Below are 26,063 nucleotides of genomic sequence, written 5' to 3'. Positions count from 1 at the left end.
TATATAATAGTATGATGATACGGGGGCAGACATTACGTGCATTTCCGATGAGTGTATTCCGTACGAAATTAGAAGTAAAATATGTAAAACTCATAAAATTATTTTAGGACTTGACGGGAAAAAGCTACCGGTAGTGGGATTCTTTTATGTAAAATTGATGGGGAAAAAAAAATTCAAGCAAAAGCTTATGTGATTTGCGGATTAAAGCAAACCGGAAATAAAAAAAATTAGATCTAATTCGCGAAGTTAATATTATAAGAGAAAATAGTTTAAATAATATAATTTCCGAATTCTCCGAAATTTTTAAAAAAATTGATCAATTCAAGAAAGAGCTTAATATCGGGATTAAAGAGGACGCAAAGCCATTGTTCCAAACAACTCCCAGAACTGTACCTATTCCGTTGCTTCCGAAACTAAAAAAAGAATTGGATAAACTTGTAAGGTTAAAGATAATTAAAAAAGTAAATTTTCCGACCGAATGGTGCAGCCCAATAGTTGTAGTTTCTAAAAAAGACTGCAATGATATTTGTTTATGTTGCGACTATACGAAACTCAATTACAGCGTAAAACGAGCAAACTTTCCGATGTCCAAAGTAGAAGTGATGCTATTCAGTGTAAAAAGTGCTAAAATCTTTTCAAAATCAGATGCACAGTCCGGATTTTACCAGATAAAATTAAATAAAAAGAGTCAATCGCTAACAACCTTTATAACACCGTTTGGCAGGTATATGTTCACACGATTACCATTTGGTATTAATTGCGCTCCGGACTATTTTTCACAAACGTTTTCCGACTTATTCTACGACTTACCAAATGTAATTGTTTATGTAGATGATATTTTAATTTTTGCAAACAGCATTGCCGAACATAATAGAATTCTTGCAGAAGTCCTGAGAAGATTGAGAAATGCAGGTTTCACATTAAACAAAAAAAAGTGTGTTTTTGGTGTCAAACAGATAGAATTCCTCGGACATCTAATATCAGAAAAAGGAATCGACGTTCTGACCTCTCGTATTTCCGCCATCATAAATTTCCCAAGTCCGGAAAATAAAGAATCATTAATGTAACTCTTAGGGTCATTAAACTATGTGACCAAATATCTGCCTGACAAATCTCACATCCTAGAGCCATTAAATTCCTTATTAAAAGAGGATGTCCCATTCAAATAAAAAGACCATCAACAGAGAGCTTTTGACCAAGTAAAAGTTTTATTGACAAAAGCGCCAACTCTCGTACACTATGATTACCAAAAAAATATTATAATTTAAACTGACGCTTCTAGCTATGGATTGGGAAGTGCATTATTATACTACAAGAAAACGGGAACAAAGAGCGAGATATAGTAGCTTACGCATCAAGAAATTAAGGGTAGACTGCCGGAAACATATAGCTGGAAAAACATTAACGCTGTAAGAGAATTAAGGGAAAGGAGGAAGGGTAGGGCAAAGGAAAGTTTATACTTATAGGTATTAGAAAAGATTGAGGGTCAGAAGTGGAGTCTTTGTCGCATTCGCGTGATTAATAGCGAACATGAACAGTGAATCGGATCTCGGTAGTTTAAAAAGGCGTCGTACTACTCTTAAAGCATCATGCACGCGCGTAAAAACACACGTGGATAGCATCACGTCGGTTACGCCGGTGGTAACGGCGCAGCTAGAGGAACGCAAAAGCAAATTAAAGCAATTCTGGAACGATTACAACGATGTACAAACACAATTAGAGTCGTTGGATGAGGCCGAAGCTAACGATAGAGCTGAATTCGAAGAAGCGTTTTTCGATTTATCATCTAGAATTCGAGCCTTAACACTTCGTCCGTCTACGACGCGTGGCGTCGATACGCCGTCGCCGACAGGATCAATCGCTTATGATTCTACGGTTAACGTTCGATTGCCGAAGCTCGACTTGCCTAAATTTTCCGGGAAATATGACGAGTGGTTCCCATTCCACGATGCGTTCCATTCGGTCATACATGCGAATCTGAGTCTAATTGTAAGTAATATACATAAACTGCAGTATTTGAGAGCAGCGACTACCGATGACGCGCACAAGGTAATAAGCTCGCTAAAAATTTCAGACGACAATTACGCGGTCGCGTGGAATTTATTAAAAGAAAGATACGATAACAAACGTATTATAGTACAGAACCACCTTAAAGCCATAGTAGAGTTGCCCGCGATGAATAAGGAAAACGCATCCGAGCTACGTCAAATCGCGGACGGAGCGGCTCGTCATATTCAAGCGCTAAAGGCGTTAAAGCGTCCAACGCACAGTTGGGACGATCTGTTAATTTATTTACTTAGTTCTAAACTCGACGCAGGCACAACGCGTGAATGGCAAAGGTCACTGGTAGGCGACGAACTTCCCACACTTAAACAGTTTCTAGATTTTTTGTCCCACCAATGTCATGTCCTCGAATCAACACAAAAGACGAGTAACTCGTCGGCAAAAATACAAATTCGCGATTACAAGCAAATGGCAAACAGAAAGCGTCGTGTAATACGGCCGTCAAGGCAAAATGTATTTTTTGTAGCGGCGATTATTTTGTATACCAATGCAAACAATTTTTAGATTTAACTATTGCTCAGCGCATAGAAAATATTCGATCTCGTAAGACATGTTTGAATTGTTTGCGTTCAACGGCGCATATCGCCAACAAGTGTCCGTCGGGAGGCTGCAAAATTTGCTCTTGCAAGCACAACACATTATTGCATATTCCAAGCGTCGTTACCGAGCAAAACAAATCGGTTGAGAACGCGAAACAAGCGTCTAGCGTCTCGAACTCGACGGAATCAAATGCATCCAGTGTGGTGGTAATACATTCTTCGAGCTCAGCATCGAGCAACGGTGCTTTTCTATCTACAGCTGTTGTGTTCGCTTAAGGTAGAGACGGTTCACGACGTTCTTGTCGAGTCCTTTTAGACTCAGGGTCGCAAGCCAACTTCGTAACCAAAAACTTTTTAGTCGCATTAGGTTTAGTCCCTCGTTTGATGGAAATATCGGTGTCAGGTATAAGCGGAACGGCAACACAGGCTAATCAAGCGGTTCAGATTAAATTTAGTTCTAAGATAAACTCCTTTTCGTTTGTCATTGACTGCGTTGTAGTTGACCACATAACTGACGACCTGCCTGCATTCACTGTCAAGCGTCAATCGTTTGATATTTCTCGCAATATTCCTCTGGCAGATCCCCAGTTCAACGTTTCATCAGGTATCGACGTGTTGATTGGCACGGAGGTACTCTGGAGTCTTATGTGTATAGGACAGATCAAGGCATCTGACAAACATCCGACGCTGCAGAAAACTAGATTAGGATGGATATTGGCAGGAAAGCTTAGCAATTGTATTTCTCGTTCACAACGTGTTACTTCCCTCTGCGCTTCAGTTAGCAATATCGAATTAAACAAACAGTTTACGAATTTTTGGAAGATGGAGGATGTTCGTAGCAGTTCTAAAACTTACACGCTAAAAGAAAACCTTTGCGAGCAGCATTTCGTAAAAACGACGTTTCGGGACAACAAAAGCAAATACGTGGTTCAGCTACCGCTTAAACAACAATCAGTCCACAGTCTCGGCATGTCAAGGGATATCGCGCTAAATCGTTTACGTTCGCTGGAAAGGCGTTTCGACAAGGACCCTAGTTTAAAGTTACGATATTCGAATTTCATACATGAGTATATCGATTTAGGCCACATGCGGCAAATAGTGGAACAAGATCCAAATGAAACTGGCACTTATTACATGCCTTATCATTGCGTGTTGAAGGAAGACGCCAAGAGAACTAAACTTCGCGTAGTTTTTGACGCATCTTGCAAGACGGATAGTGGATTGTCATTAAACGACGTGATGATGGTAGGGCCAGTTATTCAAGACGACTTCATTTCTGTGCTTTTAAGGTTTAGGACTTATCGTTACGTTCTCGTAGCTGACATAATAAAAATGTATCGGCAAATATTGATACATCCATCTCAAACGAAACTACAGAGAATCTTATGGCGTGACGACAAAACCTCCGATGTTCAAACATTCGAGTTGGCCACTGTCACTTATGGCACAGCCGCTGCGTCCTATCTGGCCACGAGATGTCTCCTCGATCTAGCAGAGCGGTACGCAAATGAATTTCCACTAGGATCGCTGCATTTAAAACGCAATTTCTACGTAGATGATCTGCTCACCGGAGCAGACTCAAAGTCGGAGGCTTTAGCAATACGCGACCAGGTAATACAATTACTAAAGTTAGGCTCCTTTGAACTTAGCAAATGGGGATCCAATTGCCCTGAGTTGCTAGCGGGTATTAGTGATCGAAGCGATAGACTCGTGGCCTTTGACAAGGACAACAACTTTCGCGTATTAGGCACGGCATGGGATATGCGCGACGATTTTTCGCTTTTTGTTAAATTCTGTGCAATCTTCGCATACCATCACAAAACGCTCCATACTTTCAGAACTGGCAAAATTATTTGATTCTTTGGGACTACTTAGTTCGACCATAGTGGTAGCGAAAATTATTTTGCAAAACCTGTGGCAGTCGGGTGTGAGCTGGGACGAATCCGTCCCCCAGAATGTCCATACAAAGTGGTTACAGTTTAGGTTACAACTCTCAAATATCGATAAATTGCAAATACCTCGTTGTGTCAAGTATAGAGCAGAGGCACGATTTATACAAATTCATGGCTATTGTGACGCGAGTGAAAGCGCTTACGGCGCTTGCGTTTATGTCCGCACTCGATTAGGGCCAGAAAGCTATGTTTCTTATCTCCTTTGCTCGAAATCCTGCGTGGCTCTTGTTAAGGCTGTTTCTCTCCCGCGTCTCGAATTGGCCGCGGCATTGTTGTTGTCACAGTTAATTGATAAGGTTAAGTCGTCCATTGACACTACCGACATGAGAGTATTACTGTGGTCAGATTCCACCATAGCGCTCAACTGGATAAACTCCCATTCACGTCGATGGTCAACAATCGTTGCTAACCGCGTAGGGGAGATCCAAAGATTGACAGAGCGGTCCAATTGGCGACACGTCAAATCATCAGATAATCCCGCAGACTTCTTGTCAAGGGGACTGCTCCCAAACGAATTGGTAAATTTGGAGTTGTGGTGGCATGGCCCTTCTTATCTAACGCTGCCGGAACACGACTGGCCCAGTGGCGAATTTAAAGTTCTTACTGGGGGCGTTTCCGAGTAAAAGGTCGCCTGTTCAGTTGCTTCTTCCTTCGATTTCAGCACCATAAACGATTTAATTGACAGGTATTCTAACCTAAATATAAAACGTGCAGGATCATAGCATACTGCTTTAGGTTTCTCACAGCCAACGCGTCCAAACCTTCTACTGTAAAAGTATCTCCATAGGAAATATCGCGCTTATTAAAGTTTGTTATGCAAAATGGTTCAAAGGCAGAGTTTTCACACGGAATATGACTCATTAAGCCGACATGAGAATATTAGCAACTCAAGTAAGCTAAAATCTTTAGCTCCGTTCATGGAAGACGATAATTTAATCAGAGTAGGTGGCAGATTAAAGAATTCAGAGCTAGGCTATGACGCTTGTCACCAAATAGTGCTTCCGCGGAATCATAATCTAACCAAACGAATAATAGAACACGAACATTTACGCAACCTGCATTCCGGTTTGCAGGCTACCATGGCGTCAGTCAGACAACGCTATTGGCCACTAGCTTTAAGGTCAACAGCACGCTGGGTCATTAACAGTTGTATCACTTGTTTCAAAGCTCGTCCCGTCTTTTCCGAGGCTCAAATGGGTCTTTTACCGGCATCTAGAGTCACGGTCTCTCGACCTTTTTCTCATTGCGGCGTAGATTATGCCGAACCAGTGACCTTGCGAGAAGGGAGTCGACGTAATTCACGCAATCGTAATGCGTACATAGTTGTCTTCGTTTGCTTTGCGACGAAGGTAGTGCACTTAGAAATAGTCAGCGACCTTACTACTGACGCATTCATCGCTGCGCTAAAAAGGCTCATTTCTCGAAGAGGAAAGCCTGACCAAATGTACTCCGACAACGCGACGACTTTCGTTGGGGCTCAGAGAAGGGGCACAAAAGAACGAGACATGGTTCAGCTCACCGAAACCTGAGAACAAGAAAGTTATTACTTGTAAATGGATATTCAGGAAGAAAGTGACGCCAGGTGAACCAGATAGGTATAAAGCTCGACTAGTGGCTCGAGGCTTTATGCAGCGGCATGGAGTTGATTATACGGATATCTACGCTCCAGTAGTACGTTACGAAAGTATACGTATGTTGTTAGCAATGGCTGCGACAGAAGACTTAGACATGTTGCAGTTTGATGTCAAAACTGCCTTCCTTTATGGCACGTTAGAAGAAGATATTTGGATTGAGCTATCAGAAGGACCTTGGCCAGAAGAGGAACGCATTGTGAAACTTAGCAAGTCACTATAAGGACTGAAACAATCTCTACATCGTTGAAATGAGAGCCTTGATGAGGTCTTGAAGAAATGTAATTTACAGAGATCAGAAGGCGATGATTGCATATATATTGGCAAGGTCGGCACGGAGACATTGTATCTAACGGTGTACGTGGACGATGGTCTTGCGGTTTGCAGATCATCAAAGATCTTGCAGAAATTCTTACAACAGTTGAATGAAGAATTTAAAATCAAGATATGCAAGCCAAGTTACTTCGTAGGCATCGAAATTGATCGAGATGATAGACAACGGATAATCAAAATCCATCAAGCTACGTACATCAGAAAACTGATCGAAAAGTTCAAGATAAAAAAAGCAAAGGGCATCTCTATTCTAGTTGATCCTAACGTGAAGCTATCAAGACGAATAAGTCCATCGAATGATGCAGAGAGGATGTCTATGTCAAGAATTCAATATAGCGAATTGATTGGATCTCTACAATTCCTAGCAAATGTCACTCGATTTGACATTGCGTTCGCCGTGAATATGTTAAGCAGATATTTACAAAATCCTGGACCCTGGACACTGGAACGCAGCAAAACGAGTCCTAAGATATCTAAAGAAAACAATTAACGAAGGGATTTCATTCAATGATATAATGCCAAAACAAGAGTGTATTTGTTTTTCAGATGCAGATTTTGCAGGAGACGAAGATAAACGTCGATCTACCTCTGGGTACATTGCAGTCATGAATGGTGTACCAGTGGCTTGGGCATCTCGTCGACAAAAGATAGTAACTCTATCGACCGCAGAGGCAGAGCTGGTGGCTGCATCACAGGCAGCACAAGAAGTTGAGTGGCTGCGACAAATGCTGACAACTCTTTATGGCGTTCAAGAAGAGGAAATGGATCTAATCGAACTAAACTTGGATAATCAAGCAGCAATCCAGTTGAGCGCAAACCAGGCGTTTCATCAACGAACGAAGCACGTGGACATTAAATATAAGTATATACGAAAAGTAGTTGAGTCAGGCAAAGTATTTGTCAAATATTGTCCAACAGAGAACCAGCTAGCGGATCTGTTAACCAAAGGACTACTGAGGCCTCGATTCAATAAATTTAAAGGACTTTTGACAATGCACCCGAGGTCTCAGTGGGAGTGTTGAGAAGGAGCCCAAAGGGGAGTCCTCATGTGCATGGGCGATGAAAACGGGCGTTTGTGAACACTTTGATAGTCTTCCTTCTCCTCTATATATATATATATATGTATATATTGTGTATATATATATATATATATATATATATATATATATATATGTCAGTCCGCCTTTACACTAGCGTCACGTAACATCTTTTCACACGTCTTGTATTCCACATTAAATATCTGATCTTTAAGAGAAACTGTATTACTCACTTATCAACCTAACGACAATTTCTATATCTTTGACAGATAAAATTATATATAATTATATATAATTATATAAATTTATATATTTTAGGATTTACTTATTTAGAAAAATTTTAATTCATTTCTATAAAAATATATTAATATATATAATTATATAAAATTATATATAATTTTACGTGAGGAATCAGATATAATTTTATATAATTATTGTTACATATACAAGTACGGCCCACTGCCACGTAAGGCAGCACACTCCGGTCGAGCCAAAAAAGCGCGCCCGGCGCAAGGCGCCGCGCATCGACACGGCCACGGACATCTTGTCTTCCCGCCGACGTGGCTCTCTGTTCGTTACGTGCACACGCTTCCGACTGTACTCCGCATTGAAATATATACTTATTGTTACTTACTCGGTCTTAATCATTTAAGGATCCAACAATTATATAGAAAAATATATATTTTATATAATTATATATTTTAATATATATTTATATACTATTATATATAAATATATATAAATATATATACTTATATATAATTATATTAAATTATATAAAAGAATACATATTTATATATAATTATACATAATTATATATGTTTATATATAGTTATATATAATTGTTTTTTCCCGGGCGTTTATAAAACTGCCACCCTTAATTCTCTTCTCTAAACATTTCCATTGAAGATAAGCATCACGATGGACCATAGAATTTTTGTGATCATAAATTCGATTTAGATTCTTCCAATTTTTATAATCCCCTTCGTGGATTACAAATCGTTGATTCTGTTTTAGTTTTACTAAAAAGAATACACGGAAAACAGAAGAGTGGTAACGATGTTTTTAAATATATAAGCCAGTTACGATTTATTACTTCTCCGTTAAAACATTTTTTTAAAAACCATTCTTTAAAAAATTTTCTGCCATCCTCTAAAGCAGATTCTCTAAAGTCGGCATTTTTTCCCTGATCCGGTCCATGTTCTACTAAAAAAAAATCTTATCTTATCTGAAATTAATGGTCAAGATAGTGGATTATCAAATTGATAGTCTGAGCCTCTTCCTCTTTTTTCTTGTTCTTAAGTACTTGTATTGACTCAGTTTCAATTAAATTGCAGGTAGTGATTTCTGAGACTTCATCCACTTCTTCTAAATCTGTAGTTTTTGTCGAGTGATGCAACATATTAGTTGCTGCATCACTTGAAGTACCATATTTTTCTAACCAATTATGCAACGAAATTGCACAAGTTTGATTTACTTCATCTCTCAATCTTTTCTTTTTTCTACATTCAGCACCACTAGGTTTTTTTAAAGCCATCTGGAAATTTTCCCTATGTGATCAGATTATGCATAGTTAAGATATAAAAATATTTCATATAAATCTGCCAAATCAAAAATATCACTAAATGTTTACATTGTTTATAAATATGCATTAACCTCTTTGTTACACAAGTTGCTGCTATATTCGTACCTACCTCGGACGAAAACTAAATTGAACCTAAATTGAACAATTTTTAGAAAAATGATATTATATTTCGTCCTCCGTCTAACGAGAGAATATACCTCCGTCTGTGCATAAGCGGGCAAAGTGGAGAGAACTTGGCGCGCTATACTTATTTAACTTACTGTTAGTTCTCGTGACTATCACTTCGTAAGGGCGTGAGGACGCTGCTGGCTGCAAACTACTAGAAAGAATAATAGGAGTTGCCCTGTTGGCAACGCGTGATACCAGGCGCAGGCTCTGTCATACCGACTGTTCTTTATTCTTAAAATATTATGACCGCTGGGTCAGAGCTTGCCGTATTTACGGTACTCAGAAGTCAGACGTCAGACGGTACTGAGACTACTGAGTAGCGCGCCACGCTCTCCCCATTTTGCCCGCCTTTGCGTAGACGGAGGACGGAGGTATATCCCTCGTTGGACGCGTAGTTTATTAAGGTTGGAAAAAATATGTAAATATGTTGGAAAGTTAAGTTCCCGCGGGCATGCGCCCACTCACCAGGGAAGGGTCAACCCTCGGGGTCACCGATTTTGTCGAAATTTTACTAAAATGTAGTATTAATATAGAAGTGACAAATGCTGTACGGAGACGATGCGCTTCTCAACCGTTGCCGAGAAAAAAAAATAAAAATATATAAAAATAAAAAAAATATATAAATAAAAAATATATATATATTGGCGGGGATATTTACATAATATTAAAAAAATTGTATGTATATTTATTGGTTTATTTATTAGTTTTGTATAGGTATAAAAAAAGGTTACAATAAAAAAAGGCGTACAAAAAGAGAATATTATAATAAAATGATTGCGATTATTCGTCGTCTTGCTCTGTAACTTTACAAACTTTAGAGTGATTGAAATAAAAAAAAAAGAGTGAAACATAGAACTGACTTACACCAAGCACACTTTATAAATCCAATTTTTTCGCAAGCACATTTTGTTTTTAATAATGAGACAGGAAAACACACGTCATTAACATTCAAAAAGCTCGGCCGTTCGCTCGTCAGTTTTGATGCAAACCATGCGTATTTAATCATAAGTGAAAATACCGGACCATTTAACTGATGCAATATTAAAGAGTGAATTTTTATAACATCTTCACGAGATGCTATTTCTCTTTTTTGTTGTAGTAATATAGGAGCATATTCTGCAAGCGCTTGAGAAAATTTTTAACCTGACGATAGAAATACACATCGCAGGGCTGGCACAGCGGTGTGCATTTCGGCGGTATAATTTTTAATGTACACGTTGCTTCTCCTTGTTTATTTTCAAAAATTTCATCGTGTAGAGCGGGGTTAGTTTAGCCTCCCCAAGAATTGATAATAAATAAAAACTTGTTTTTAACATATGGTAAGATAACATTTGTCAAAAATTTTTTGTATAAATCGGCTGTAAATTTTCTTAAGCGCTTGCAGAATGCTCCTATATTACTACAACAACAACAAAAAATTGCATCTCGTGAAGATGTTATAAAAATTTACTCTTCAATATTGCATCAGTTAAATGCTCCGGTATTTTCACTTATGATTAAATACGCATGGTTTGCATCAAAACTGACAAGCGAACAACCGAGCTTTTTGAATGTTAATGACGTGTGTTTTCCTGTCTCATTATTAAAAACAAAATGTGCTTGCAAAAAAATTGGATTTATAAAGTGTGCTTGGTGTACGTCAGTTCTATGTTTCACTTGTTTTTTTTATTTCAATCACTCTAAAGTTTGTAAAGTTACAGAGCAAGACGACGAATAATCGCAATCATTTTATTATAATATTCTTTTTTTGTACGCCTTTTTTATTGTAACCTTTTTTTATACCTATACAAAACTAATAAATCCAATAAATATACATACAATTTTTTTAATATTATGTAAATATATCCCTGCCAATATATATATTTTTTTATTTATATATTTTTATTTTTATATATTTTTATTTTTTTTCTCGGCAACGGTTGAGAAGCGCATCGTCTCCGTACAGCATTTGTCACTTCTATATCAATACTACATTTTAGTAAAATTTCGACAAAATCGGTGACCCCGAGGGTTGACCCTTCCCTGGTCAGTCCGAGTGGCGCCATCCGGCGTCGTGTCGGTCATGATGGTTATCGGGATTTTGATCGATATCTCGCGATGAATATATATCGACGAAAAGGCGACCGTTGTGCTTATCGCGACTTCCATTTTTCCTACACTATCCGTGTGATCACGACCGGCGATCCACGCGTTTTTGTAACGTGCGCATATACAATAAATATATATGTCCGCAGTGAAATTAACTCTTAGTGATCTGTCTCTGTTCTACCGCAATTGATCTCTTATCTCGATTTCGATGTATCCTTATCAGGTTATGGGCCCAGAACGTGCGAGATGCGATTGATCTCGCAATCGAACTTTGAGGTTGTGCTACTACGTGCTGTGATAGAATCGTGTTACCGCCCCCTTGTAATAAGAACCAAGTAGTGTGTGCTTGCGTTACCGCGTGCTGTTCGATATCGCGTTACTAACTCTTACGTTTTGATATAATTTGCGTTATCGCGTGCTTCTCGATATTAATACTTTTTGCGTTACCACGTGCTTGTGATAAAGTGATCTTTTGCCGTGAGGAACAAATGACTATGATGAATCCGGCTAAAATAAAATAAAACCGAAAGGCACGATCGGAATTGGTTTTGGCTATCCATCCGTCAGAGCTTCCGCAGATTCGACATTTGACGTCTTCGAGAGAGGTCTTGCTCAAACTCGAATCAATCTACGCGTCGAGAGGACCAGCCAGGAAGGCAACCCTACTCAAGCAGCTTATTTGCAGCGTTTGGTGGACGGTGGAGACGTAAGAGATCATATGAACAAATTCTTTAACGCAGTCGACAAACTCTCGGCTATGGATGTGCAAATTAATGGTGACTTATTGTCCATTATGTTATTGTATAGTCTTTCACCAAGCTATGAGAATTTTAGATGCGCGATCGAGTCACGCAACGAGCTCCCCACAGCCAAGGACCTCAAGGCCAAAATTCTGGAAAAGAATGACGTCAGGGCACAGTCTGCAGTAGTTGAGGCGGCCGGTGCTCTCGCGACCAGCCGAGGTGGAAGGCGTCTGCCGAAACGACGTAAAGGGAAGATGGAGCACAAAGGCTCTACCGAAGACGCACCGGGGATCGTGTGCTACAAGTGTGGACAGCCGGGGCATAAGTCTCCTGATTGCCCGGATATTTTGGGCGAATCCTCCGATAAATCGAAGCGGAAGCCCATGAGCCGCCCTCCGGCTAAGCCGGCTGCTAACGCGGCTGACGACACATATTTGGCTCACCATTCTACTTTTGAAGATAGCTGCCAAGTTTCAAGCAAATCCGTGGACGAGCACGCATGGATTCTGGACAGCGGATGCACCGCGCATCTGTGTGGCGAGAAGGATCTTTTTGACAGGATTGACTCTTCGACGACGGGCAGACTCAACCTGGCGAGTCAAGCTTCAACGATTGTGGAAGGGAAAGGACCCGTGAAGATACCGATATCAGGTAACCAGAGTCGTCGCGTGGTTGAGCTTCAAAACACACTTTTTGTTCCAGACTTAAGGACCAACCTAGTTTCCGTGGCTAAAATTACTGACAGAGGCCACCCGGTCATGTTCCGCAGAGACTCAGCGCTGGTTACTGATTAGGATGGAAATGTGAGAATAGAGGCTCGCCGACGGGGTAACCTATATTACCTTCAGGAAGAAGTCGACTGCGCAGGAACCGCCAGCGCACCTCAACGTTCCGATTTGTGGAAGTGGCATGAACGACTGGGACATCTAAACTCTAGGGACCTGGTTTAGTCTAGTCAAATTAGACAAAAAAATGGCTTTTGCTCGAAAGTAAAGCGGGATCAATGAAACCTTTTTAGGGTTGTTGGGGGATGTAGAAGAACTTATTTCTGAGTTGTCGGGTTAATCGGACCGATGGGTTTTTAAGGGGGGGGAGGGGAATGAAAAATTTCGTTTTTTCGCAATAACTCGGCGAATTTTGACCGTATTTAATTACATTAAATCATAAAATTTAAAAATTACATTTAAACATTAAATAATTCAATTCAAATTGCATTTAAACATGAAATGTAAAAATGATATTTCAATATTACATTTAGATATTAAATTTGAATATTATATTAAAACGTCACATATAAAATTTAAAATATTAACATTAATTACTTACTTAATTTAAAATGTTAACCCTTAACTAGCACGCAGGGTGTCAAACACCCCAAAACGAATCAATGACACATTCCAATACGTTCCACCTGGCAGAAATCGTCAGTGCCCTTCCAAACACAATTCGAATCAGAATTGCTGGGGTGCTGAACACCTCAAATGCAGAATTTTTTTGAAGTCTCAAAACTAAAAATTTCATAGCTTAGGCTAATGGGTATCATTTTTCAGTGTTTAATGTATGTACTTAATTTTTTTCAAGCCTATTGAAGCCTCCATTTCGCCGTACCCAACGTTCAAAGTGTGTGGAGTGTACAACACCCCGTGTGCAGATAACGTTCGATCGCGGACGTGTGCTAGTTAAGGGTTAATGTAAACAAATATTGATTTCAGGTTAGGGTCTTTACAAAATGAATTGTAGGGCTTTAAAAGAGTTACAAAATGAGGGATTAGTAAATCATGTACGGTCAAAATTCGCCGAGTTATTGCGAAAAAACGAAATTTTTCATTCCCTCTCCCTCTCTTAAAAACCCATCGGTCCGATTAACTCGACAACTCAGAAATAAGTTTTTCTATATCCCCCCAACAACCCTAAAAAGGTTTCATTGATCCCACTTTACTTCCGAGCTCAAATGTCTAATTTGACTGGGCTAGTTAAGGTCATCGGCCGTCTCGATCCCGACGTATCTTTATCATGGAAGTGTGCGATTTGTTTGCGGGGAAAGATGACTGCTCTCCCATTTCCAAGAGGGGATCCACCGTGTGCCGAGGTGTTGAGTATCGTGCACACTAATGTTGTAAGTCTTCTTCGTGTCCAGTCAGCGAATGGTGCCAGATTTTTTGTCACATTCATAGACGACAGTTCAAGGTGGTGTGAGGTGTATTTTTTCAAGCAGAAGAGCGGGGTATGTGATGCATTCAGGCATTACAAAGACTTTGTTGAGCGACAGACCGGGAAAAGCATTAAAGCCTTGCAGTACGACAACGGTAGAGAGTACCTCAACGACGAGATGAATTCTCTGTTGGCAAATCTCGGGATTAAGCGACGGTTGACGGTCGCTTGCACCTCTCAGCAAAATGGGGTCGCCGAGCACATGAACCGAACTCTCCTAGATATGTCGCGCTGTTTAATGCTGCAGTCTGGGTTATCCTCGATGTTCTGGGCTGATGCGGTCGCTACCGCTTGCCATATACGGAATCGCTGTCTGTCCAGTAGTTTGGGAGGCCTCACCCCCTATGAGAAATGGACTGGCGAGTTACCGAAGTTGGATCACCTCAGAACATTCGAAGCGAAGGTGTTCGTTCTTTACAAGGACCCAACGAAGGACAAGTTTGCGCCTAGGTCAGCCGAAGGGGTGCTCATTGGTTACCCACGAGAGTCCAAGGGATACCGTGTGTGGATGCCTGAGGAGCAAAAAACTATCGTTGCAAGAGATGTTAAGTTCCTTGAGGCGGCGCCGGCGCCCGAAAGTATGGCCGATGAACATAACGTTAATGAGTTGTTGAGAGTGGAGGAGCGCTCAGGCGAGGATGCCGCTTCGGATTACTTGCCTGGATCGGCACCTCAGCGGCGACAAGGAGCACTCGGTTCGCCAGTGTCTCCACCCACTCCAGATTATCGACCCGCACCGCCGTTTGTCACAGGAAGCGCCCGGCGTGCGCGTGGGCGACCTAGGTTAGTACGTACCGGTGAAAGGGGGCCCCCTCGTAAGGTATATCAGACATTTACAGGTAGCGCACCGGATCATACTGATGTACCGGTGGAAGTAATCAATGACGAGGTGGACGATGACGTCTTCCTCAATGCGACCCTGCCGCAGGAGCCTCTGCAGGAGATGTTTGCCGACATCGCTGAAGTGTCCTTACGCGAGGCAATGTCCAGTGAGAAACGTGAGGAATGAAAGGATGCCATACTGTCCGAGGTGGAAAGTCTGGTGAAGAATGATACTTGGGACGTCATTAAGAAACCTGAGGGCCAGAAGAATGTGGGCTGCCGGGTGGTTCTGACGAACAAGTATGCCACAGATGGATTCATCGAGAGGCGAAAGGCCAGAATTGTCGCTAAGGTTTAGCCAGAAGTTCGGCGTTAATTACCACCGCACGTTTGCACTTGTGGCTTGACTTGAGTCAATTAGACTGCTGCTAGCCCTCGCAGCCGAGCTCAATCTAAAATCATCTGGCAGTTTAATGTTGTCACAGCCTACCTGAACGGAAACCTTAAGGAGGAGGTTATCATGGATGTTCCAGATATACTGCTGGAGACGATCAAGCGATTAGTCCTCGAAAAGAGCATCACTCCTAAAATAAAGATTCAAGCCGATACGATGATAAAGATCCTAAGATCGGGCGGAGATGCCTGTCGATTGAAGAAGGCCTTATATGGTCTACGCCAAGCCGGTCGACAGTGGCAGATTCGTCTGAAGGAAAAACTTGAGAGCATGGGGCTCTTACCGACACACGGAGAACCGTGCTTATACCAAGCACGTCGTGGGGAGGACATACTTCTGCTACTGATCTATGTAAACGACATATTGGTGGCTTCCCGAAACGAGCAATGGATGACGGAAGTCAAGCAAGACTTGATGGAGGATTTCGAGATCGAGGACCTCGGCATAGCCAAACATTGCCTTGAGCTCGAGATCACTCAAGAAGAAGATGGAATCCTCCTTACCCAGAAGGGATACACATTGGACGTGCTGGCGAGATATGGGATGGAGCAATTTAATCCCATCTTGACACCCTCGGAACTCCACTCAAGGGACACACCGGAGATTCCGGCTGGTTTGGAGGCTGGTTCCTGGCCATATAGGGAGCTCATCGGCGCTCTTATGTATTTGGCTGTCGCCACGAGACCAGACATAGCAAATACGGTGTCCAGGTTAGCGCAGTTTAACAATGATCCGAGGAAACGGCATTGGCTGGCTGCGAAACGGGTACTCAGGTATTTGGCGGGGACCATAGATTTGGGCTTGCTATTTTTCAGAACTGACCAGTCGCTGACCGGCTACTCAGACGCGAACTGGGGCGATTGCGCGATTGACCGACGCTCGTTTACCGGGTACGCTTTCCTGCTCGGTGGTGCAGCCATTTTGTGGAAGTCTCAAAAGCAGCGCACTGTGGCGTTGTCCTCGACGGAAGCGGAGTACGTCAGCATGACGGAGGCGGTTAAAGAAGGGCTCTACTTGCGCAGTCTTCTCACCGAGTTAGGACTGGGCCGCATGGCTGACGCTGTGCTATATATCGCACGCATCAAGGCGCGCAGTATCTGGAGCACGATCACATGTACCACCCTCGCACGAAGCACATCGATATAAGGTATCATTTCCTCAGGCAGTCCGTTGCGGAAGACTTTGTGACCTTAGAGCATGTACCCACCAATGGTGGCCGACATACTGACGAAGGCACTGCCGGCCACCAACCATTGGAGCTGCGTCGAGGGCCTCGGAATTACCAGCGCATCATAGCTCCGGAGGGATTGGCCGTGTGCGTATTGAGGGGGCGTGTTGGAAAGTTAAGTTCCCGTGGGCATGCGCCCACTCAGTCCGAGTGGCGCCATCCGGCGTCGTGTCGGCCATGATGGTTATCGAGATTTTGATCGATATCTCGCGATGAATATATATCGACGAAAAAGCGACCGTTGCGCTTATCGCGACTTCCTTTTCTCCTACATTATCCGTGTGATCACGACCGGCGATTCACGCGTTTTTGTAACGTGCGCATATACAATAAATATATCTGTCCACAGTGAAATTAACTCTTAGCAATTTGTCTCCGTTCTACCGCGATTGATCTCCCATCTCGATCCCGACGTATCCTTATCGAAATATAGTATATAAAAAATATTATTAGGCTACTGTAAAATCCAAGCTCAGACCGTAAATTGTTTATTTAATATTGATTAATAATACTTTTGATAAAAAGGCCGCCTAGAATGGAAATATTGGTTTAGTTTTAGTTCAGACGATAGCCACATATACTTTTTCTGAATAAGAAAATGTTAGCTTTTTGCGTTTCAGATACCTGGAACAGCTAGAATTATTTACACCGTCTGTCATTTATACCTTCTAGTGACCAAAATACCTATAATATATAATAAAATAGAAAAAAATTTTTGTCACTTAAAAAATAAAAATAAAATTTTAAAATAAGGTGAAGAAAACATGCAAAGTTTAACGTTATTCACTTTCTTCGTTTCTCTATAAAAAATTCCTGAAAAATATCTATTTTAAAGATCTTTTAAATCAGAATACACCCGTTAATAATTTTTTACATTCTCTTCCTGACTTCTCAATATAAATATAAATTTATCTCTCTAGCCATGGTTTTATTCAATTATTCCGGCGTTTTTATATTTGTGATTTAATTAAATAGATTATTGTTTATTTTGTTTATATTATTAGGTGATTGTTTAATGTTTTAGTCTAGACTAATTGTTCGGAAATTATCATTCCTATCTCGAGCGGCCATTTCCGAACCGACCAATCAGCGACGGACCCGAGTTGACGGATCGATATATCGACTGTCGCGGAAGATCGCATGCTCACATCGACGCTCTCGTTGTCGCGACGTCGCGATCATTCGTTTCCGGGTCCTCTGTGTAAGACGGATGCAATACGTGTGTCTCTCGTGACTGTCGAATCGAAAGGCAAATACTGCTTGATAATACGGTGATCCTCAGACGCTTCAAATCGCGAGTGACTCCTCAGTGACTGACATTCCGGACACCCTGCTGTGAACCGCGCGAGCACGGCCCCCGGGCCTCTCGCCGAGAGACACGAGATTACGATCGGAAGTGCGCGTGGCTGGTACAACGAGGTATTCGTCCGTTGCGCGAAGAGTTCGCCGCCTGCCTCCTCGCCGGGCACCAGATTACGTGTACCGAGTAATAACATTCTTTGGTCCTTTGAGCCAGATTCGGTGGGGACAGCGCGGCTTTCGGGATCTAACGACCGGCGGATCTCACCAGACATTCCCCCCGCGGCCTTCCGTCGCGCGGCGTGGTTTTCTCTCTCTCGCGATCGCGGCTCGGCATCGTTCGCACGACCGGACAAGTTCGGGCATCACCTCGGGGACTGTGCGGTGATCGGAATTCTTCTCATTGTCGGTGCAGTGACAAAGTGCGCGACACGCGCAGGTAGCGTGCTCGCGAAGCCCCTCTCCCTCTGTTACGTGCTCTCCACCGCCGCGGCGCGTGCTCAGCCGCTCCGTGGCAACCGACACCGACCGGCCGGTTTTCTCGATATCATTTCGGCTCGAATAAACTCACGAACAGTGCGCGCACGTTCTCCACTCGTTAGGTGCCTATCACACCCACCGCTCTCGATCCCCGGTACACCTTGCCGTGACACATCCGGCGGCACCGGGGAGCGGTCGGTCGCGTGCGCGAACCTTCAGATCAGCTGATCGACTCACTTTGGGTATTCGTCTGCTGCGTCATCGGTGCCGCTAACCATGTGGCCCGTCGCAGCCAAAATATCGCTACAAATGAATCGCTTTACGTACATTAAGTCGGTGGCTCTCGAAGCCAAGGAAGCGGCGTTCCTCTCGCTCCCCCTCGCATCACTGAAGGTGAAGTTATCGCTAGTTGACAACTACTGGGAAAAGTTTGACCAGCAGCACGAGCGACTCTCTGATCTGAAGATAGACTCACTACTGGAGATGAATTACTTCAAGAACGGCGTCTACGACCAGTGCTTGCAATTCTACGCCGAGGTCAAGTCCTTTCTTTCACACCTCATCGACGAAAAGGAACGAGCCAACCCCCTTTCGGGATCACATCTGGCCAATCTCTCGCTCACAAGCCAGTCCACGACACGCAGCCACCTCCCTGAGATCACCCTCCCTCAGTTCTCCGGAGATTTCTCGGCGTGGAGGTCGTTCCACGACCTCTTCTCATCTTTGGTCTGCAGGATCGCGGACATATCAAACGTGGAGAAAATTCACTACCTTCGGACTAGCCTCACGGGGGAGGCCGCTTAACTTATATCGAATCTGCCGGTCGCGGAGGACTCATTTGCATCAGCCTGGGATCTGCTCGTTGAACGATTTGAGAACAAGCGCCTCTTGGTCTCATCGCAGGTGGAACGGTTGTTCGGCATCAAACCCATGGCTACTCGATCGGCGCGCGAGCTCAATGCCATCCTCAACACCACTACGGAGACTCTCAACGCCCTGCAATCACTGGGCGCGCCGGTTCAACATTGGGACCATCTCTTGGTTCACCTCATTGCTCACCGACTCGACCCTCATAGCAGAGAGGCTTGGGAGGTCAAACTCGGCTCTTCCACGGAACCCCCCTTATATCAGGACCTCAAGATCTTTCTCACCGGTCGGGCCCGTGCCCTTGAAAGCATGGAACTTGGATCCTCTGCCTCGGCCAAGGCTCGAGTCAGTTCTGCTCCAGCCCTCGCCCACGTTGCCACCTCACCAGCCGCTGGGACGGAGTCATCCGGATGCTCGCTGTGCGCTGGGACGCACTACATTGTCACCTGTCCAAAGTTCCGAGACCTGACGCCTCACGCTCGGCGTAATGTTGTCATTGAGCAGCGGCTCTGCTTCAACTGCCTTGGTCGACACAACGCGGCCGCCTGCCAGAATCCGAAGAGGTGCAGAGACTGCGGAAACAAACATCATACGATGATCCACGCGGACGCCCCACGGCATACTTCTACTCCTCAACCGGAACCGGCGACAACTAACCTGTCGACGCAACCCTCGGGCCCGGCATCACCGGACGCCAGGGCTGAAACTCGGGATGCCTTGTCCTCCGCCTCAGAGTGACTATCTTTCGCCGCCGCCCCCCTCTCCTCCATCAATCACCAGCTCCCGGCCGGCGGTCCTGCTTGCCACGTGCAGAGCCCTCATGCGATCTCCTTCTGGCGACTCTCATCACGTCCGGATGCTCGTAGATCCTGGCTCCGAACTCACATTCATCTCGAGATCTTTGGTGAAACAACTACAACTCCCGAAGCAACCATCGGCGATTCCTATCCTCGGCATCGGCGGGTCTCATTCCGGACGCACGTGTGGCACCGTCTCGGTAACCCTTCAATCCATCCACTTTCCTCGGTCCATTCTCATCACCGCTCACGTGCTTCCCAAGCTCACCACCCGACTTCCCTCATTTGGGCCTTTAGATCGCCAGTGGACTCATCTGCAGGGACTCCCCTTGGCGGACCCGACCTTTCTCACCCCGGGACGCATCGACTTAATTCTCGGAGCGGACACGTATGAACTCTTCGTTCAATCGGAGATTCTCAAGGGGGTCGAGTATGAGCCCGTCGCTCAACGCACCATCTTCGGCTGGATCGTCCTCGGTCCACTCTCAATCCCATCACCTTCCGAGGCCACGGCCTGCCAGGCCACCGCGAGTCAGGACATTCATGATCTTCTGGCCTCATTCTGGCTTCAGGAGGAAATCCCCTCCACAACCGCTAACCTCCTCACCCCGGAAGAAGCAGAATGTGAGGCCCACTTCAAGGCCACTCACTCGCGGGACCTCTCCGGCTGTTACATTGTACGGCTCCCATTCAAGTCACCGGCCACACAACTGGGTAACTCTCACTGGACCGCTCAGGCGTGCTTGCAGGACCTCTTACGACGCTTCTCATCGGACGAGGCCTACCGGCTCCGTTACTCTTTATTCATGCGCGAGTACGAAGAGCTACGGCACATGACGAGGGTCCCTCTTCGCCGCTCAGACTCAACTCCGGTATACTACCTCCCCCACCACGGGGTACTCAAGGGGGACGACATTAGCGTGGTTTTCAACGGCTCCAGCATCACCAGCAGGCGGCTTATCCCTGAATGATCTACTTCATACGGGCGCCAAACTGCAGTTTGACATCTCTGACGTCCTCCTCTGGATCCGGCTGCATCCGGAAAATGTTCCGTCAGATCATGCTACAGCCGGACGACTGGGTATTTCAGCGCATCCTCTGGGTCGATGATCAACTCAACGTGACCACCTTCAAGCACACCACGGTCACTTACGGCACCAAATCGGCCCCATTCTTAGCGATCCGAGTTCTCCTCCGTCCTCGTAGAGGACGAGGGCGCCAACTATCCACTAGCTGTCGCCCCCCTCCTTAAGGAGAGGTACGTGGACGACACCTGCGGCGGTGCTGACACCCTCGAAGAATTGAAGGCGACGGCTCTCCAGCTGGTGGATCTCTGCAAGGCGGGCGGCTTTCCCTTGGCCAAGTGGCAAAGCAACCACCCGGGGCTGTGCATGTCCATTTCATCCAGCACGGGGTCACCGACGTCTCATTCTTTCTCAGACAGGCAGGGCAAGATCTTGGGACTCAACTGGCTATCGGAACCCGATCAATTCACCTTTTCGTCCCGGCACCCAACGGAGAACCCCGTCACCAAGCGAACTATCCTCTCCGAAGTCGCCCAACTCTTTGACCCACTCGGGTTCCTATCTCCCGTCACCATCAGAGCCAAGATGCTCCTGCAAGAATTGTGGTTAGAGAAGATCGACTGGGACGACCCCCTCCTCTCCCTCCTCCGGCACCGGTGGACTCAATTCCGGAATGAGCTATCGGACCTCCTTCGCATCACTGTCCCTCGGTGGCTAGGCCTCGCCCCTCAGCCCACATCGAGATACACGGTTTCTCGGATGCATCCTAACTAGCTATGGCGGCGGTCGTGTACATCAAAGTCACACTCCCTTCGGCGGAACCCACCATCACCCTGGTGTGCGCCAAGACCAAGGTAGCCCCCCTCAAGCGGCTCACCATTCCGAGGTTAGAACTCACGGCAGTCTTACTCCTAGCCCGCCTCGTCAACTATACTCAACGAATCCTCGGCCTACCCTTGGCCGCACTTTTCCTGTGGCTGGACTCTTCGGCGGCGCGCGCCTGGATCAATAGCCACCCCTCTCGGTGGAAGGAGTACGTCAGCAATCGGGTAGCGGCCATACAAGAGCTAGTCCCTCACGACCGGTGGCGTTTCGTACCCGGCTCCGAAAACCCGGCGGACTGCGCGACTCGTGGGCTCTCGGCGAGCCAACTTTCTTATCACTCACTCTGGTGGAGCGGACTTCCTTGGTTGGCCCTTCCCTCTCCCCACTAGCCAGATCTACCGTCACACTCGGACCCCGCGGCCACCCTCGAGAAGCGGCCCGGCCTTCTGCACATGGCAACCTCTCCGCAATCCAAGCTATGGGATCTTTTCTCACGGTACTCCTCACTCACTCGGCTGCTCCGGATCACGGCCACTTGCCAGCGATGTTGTGCCACGTTCTGAGGAGTGCCTCAGTCATCCCTGGCCAACCCTCTCACTCCTGCCGACATGGAGGCGGCGCGGTTATTCTAGATTCGAGCGACTCAAGCGACCCACTTCGCCTCTGAACTGAAGGCCCTCTCGAGCGGAAATCTCTTGCCCAAGACTCATCCTCTGTCCAAGCTCACCGCGTTTATCGATCGTACCGGCATCCTCAGAGTTGGAGGTCGCCTCAAGTACTCGCTGCTCGATTCGGAGTGCATTCACCCTGCCATCCTACCGAAAGACGACCGATTGTCCTAGCTTCTTATCGCGGACGCTCACCGGCGGACACTTCACGGCGGGTCAGCTGACGTTGACCTATCTACGCAGAGCCTACTGGATCATCACCGGTCGGGCCCCCGTGAGATCTCACATCCTCCGCTGTGTACGTTGTACCCGGTACCGCGGGGTTCGGGCGGCCTAACAGCTCATGGGACAACTGCCGCCCTCCCGGGTCACACCTTCTCGCCCATTCCTCACCGCGGGAGTCGATTACGCCGGCTCTATCACACTGAAATCATGGCGAGGGCGTGGCGCCAAGTGCCACAAGGCTTGGATAGCCGTTTTTGTTTGCTTCACCACCTCGGCGGTCCATCTGGAGCTCGTCACAGAGTACACCACCGAGGCCTTTCTCGCCGCCTATCGACGGTTCACTGGACGTCGCGGCATCTGTCACACTATTCAGTGACTGTGACACTAACTTCCTTGGCGCGGACGCCGCCCTCAAACGGCTCTTTGATGCGGGATCAAGGGAGTCTCAAGAGCTCTCTCAACTATTGATCAACGACGGCACTCACTGGGTATTCAATCCACCGGCGGCCCCTCATTTCGGGGGAAATTGGGAATCAGCGGTAAAGTCAATCAAGTACCACCTACGGCGGACGATCGGCGACACACTCCTGACCTATGAGGAATTCTCAACTCTTCTGATCCAGATAGAGGCAGTACTCAACTCTAGGCCCCTGTGCCCCCTCTCGGACGATCCGGACGATATCTCGGCACTTACACCTGGGCACTTCCTCCTCGGCGAAGCTTCTACCACTATCCCGGAGCCTTCTCTCTCTGCGGTGCCAACTTCCAGACTATCTTGGTGGCAACTCATCCAGCAGCAGGTGCAACATTTCTGGGCCCGATGGTCAAGGGAGTGTCTACAACACCAACTCTCAATCTCCAAATGGCGTCACCCATCCACGCAGATTTGAGTCGGCTCGCTAGTCCTGCTCACTGACGAGCGACTGCCCCTCTCCAAGTGGCCCCTCGCTCGACTCATCGGATCAACCTCCTACCTGACTCGGCCTCACCGGAGCTGCATCAAGCCGTCATTCTCCAACCCTGTTGTAAAAGGCGGGCGGAATGTTCGGAAATTATCACTCCTATCTCGAGCGGCCATTTCCGAGCCGACCAATCAGTGACGGACCCGAGTTGACGGATCGATATATCGACTGTCGGGGAAGATCGCATGCTCACATCGACGCTCTTGTTGTCGCGATCATTCGTTTTCGGGTCCTCTGTGTAAGACGGATGCAATACGTGTGTCTCTCGTGACTGTCGAATCGAAAGGCAAATACTGCTTGATAATACGGTGATCCTCAGACGCTTCAAATCGCGAGTGACTCCTCAGTGACTGACATTCCGGACACCCTGCTGTGAACCGCGCGAGCACGGCCACCGGGCCTCTCGCCGAGAGACACAAGGTTACGATCGGAAGTGCGCGTGGCCGGTACAACGAGGTATTCGTCCGTTGCGCGAAGAGTTCGCCGCCTGCCCCCTCGCCGGGCACCAGATTACCGAGTAATAACACTAATGTTTAATGTTTTAGTATGTTAAAATGAACATCAATTATCATGTTTCTTGATATTTATCTTCTTCTTTCGTAATAATCCGTTCCGAAGAAGACTAATTGTAAGTACAGTCGGAACGTTAACCATGTGTATTGTTATGCATTTAAATATTAAATTTAAATACTATTATGTTAAAGTAAGAGTTTTTAATGTAAGACTTTTTTTAGACAGAAAAGCATATTAGCCAGAACGGGGATTTCTATACATTACATTTACAAATTTTAGTTTTTATGTTTATAAATATTTATTATATGTATGTAGATTTATTGTGTATCCCCATAGGGTTTACAAGGCGTTTTTTTATAAGGAACGTACCCAAACCTCTTACAAATCACTCCCCTACGCGCCCTGGCCATATGCGACCTTACATTTCATGTATTTCCCCTCCCTTCGTCTTTCATTCATCCAACTCCTTCCGCCTTCCTTGTTTCAGCCATTTCTCCGCTTCCCTTTTTTCTGCCACTGCTCTCTCCCCTTCCTTCCTTTTCTCTCTCCTCCCGCTCGCCGCCTTCCCTTCTTCCTATTCTGTCTTCGCTCTGAAACAAAAACCCACTTCCTTTCCCCTCTCCTCCTCTTTACTCCAGCCATCTCCCTCCGCCTTCCTTGCTTCTGTCATTTCTCCGCTTTCCTCCCTTCTGCCACTGTTCTCCTCCCCTCCCTCCTTTTCTCTCCCTTCTCCCGCTCGCCGCCTTCCCTCCCCCCTGTTCCGTTCCCGCTCCTCCCGCCTCACTCTTACTCGCCTTTCTTCCTATGGCCCTCGGCCTCGTTCGTATCTATACCCTCGCCTCCACCGCTTTATCCTCGTCCATCTTCACTCTTAATCTACTCCCCTAGCTCCTTTCTCCTTGCCACCAAAGTCCAGCTCACGCACGCTCGTCACTTCTTCTTCTTCCTCGTTCTACCCCTCCGTCGCTTTCTCTCCTTCTCTTTCCATCACCTGTCTATCTGTCCAGGCCCCTTCGATCGTTCGATCCATCGATCTGTCGCGACGACTCCCTGCTCCGTTCCATACCTGCCGCGCCACCATCGACAATCCCTCTGTCTCGCGACAGATCGATCGCCCGATCGATACTCCCTGCTGCCAACTCGCTCAGCTCCCTTGTGGTGTAACCTGGGCTGCTACCTCCATTCCTTCAATCCCGCCCTTCTCCCTAACCTCACTTTCCACGTGCCACTTCACTAACGTTTCTCGTCTCCTCCAGATCACCTTCCGCTTCGCCTCCATTCTCCCGTCTTCCTTTCACACTCCCCTATCTACCCCCTTCAATCCACACCTTCCTCACCTCTCAATCTCTCCCTTCATCTCCTTTCACTTTCCTACCATTTACTCACCTGTTCCCCCGCCGAGGGCTACGGAGGAACTCTCAAAATATTTATTATATTTGCAATCTTTATATTTATAAATTTCAATCCTTAGGGCGGCAGTGTGGTCTAGTGGTAGAGCGCCAGACTCGTAATCTGAGGAACCAGGTTCGAGTCCACTAGAGCCATGA

At 45.7% G+C, this 26,063-nt stretch overlaps 2 protein-coding genes across 2 annotated transcripts; both read left to right on the top strand.

The window, feature by feature from the left end:
• The first annotated feature begins 1,530 nt into the window (after window positions 1-1,530).
• Window positions 1,531-5,178, top strand: LOC139820879 (uncharacterized). The gene is made up of 3 exons (XM_071791468.1): window positions 1,531-2,269; window positions 3,184-4,214; window positions 4,840-5,178. Exons 1-3 carry the CDS (start codon window positions 1,531-1,533, stop codon window positions 5,176-5,178), a joined length of 2,109 nt encoding a protein of 702 aa, XP_071647569.1.
• Window positions 5,179-20,321: 15,143 nt separating this feature from the next.
• Window positions 20,322-21,269, top strand: LOC139820878 (uncharacterized). The gene has a single exon (XM_071791466.1). The coding sequence runs from the start codon at window positions 20,322-20,324 to the stop codon at window positions 21,267-21,269; it is 948 nt and encodes a 315-aa protein (XP_071647567.1).
• The last annotated feature ends 4,794 nt before the right edge of the window (window positions 21,270-26,063 follow it).

This window comes from Temnothorax longispinosus, chromosome 10 (genome assembly GCF_030848805.1).
Source record: "Temnothorax longispinosus isolate EJ_2023e chromosome 10, Tlon_JGU_v1, whole genome shotgun sequence".
Taxonomy (NCBI): Eukaryota; Metazoa; Arthropoda; class Insecta; order Hymenoptera; family Formicidae; genus Temnothorax; species Temnothorax longispinosus.
Note: the sequence above shows the minus strand (reverse complement) of the source record. Positions and strands in the feature narration are given on the sequence as shown.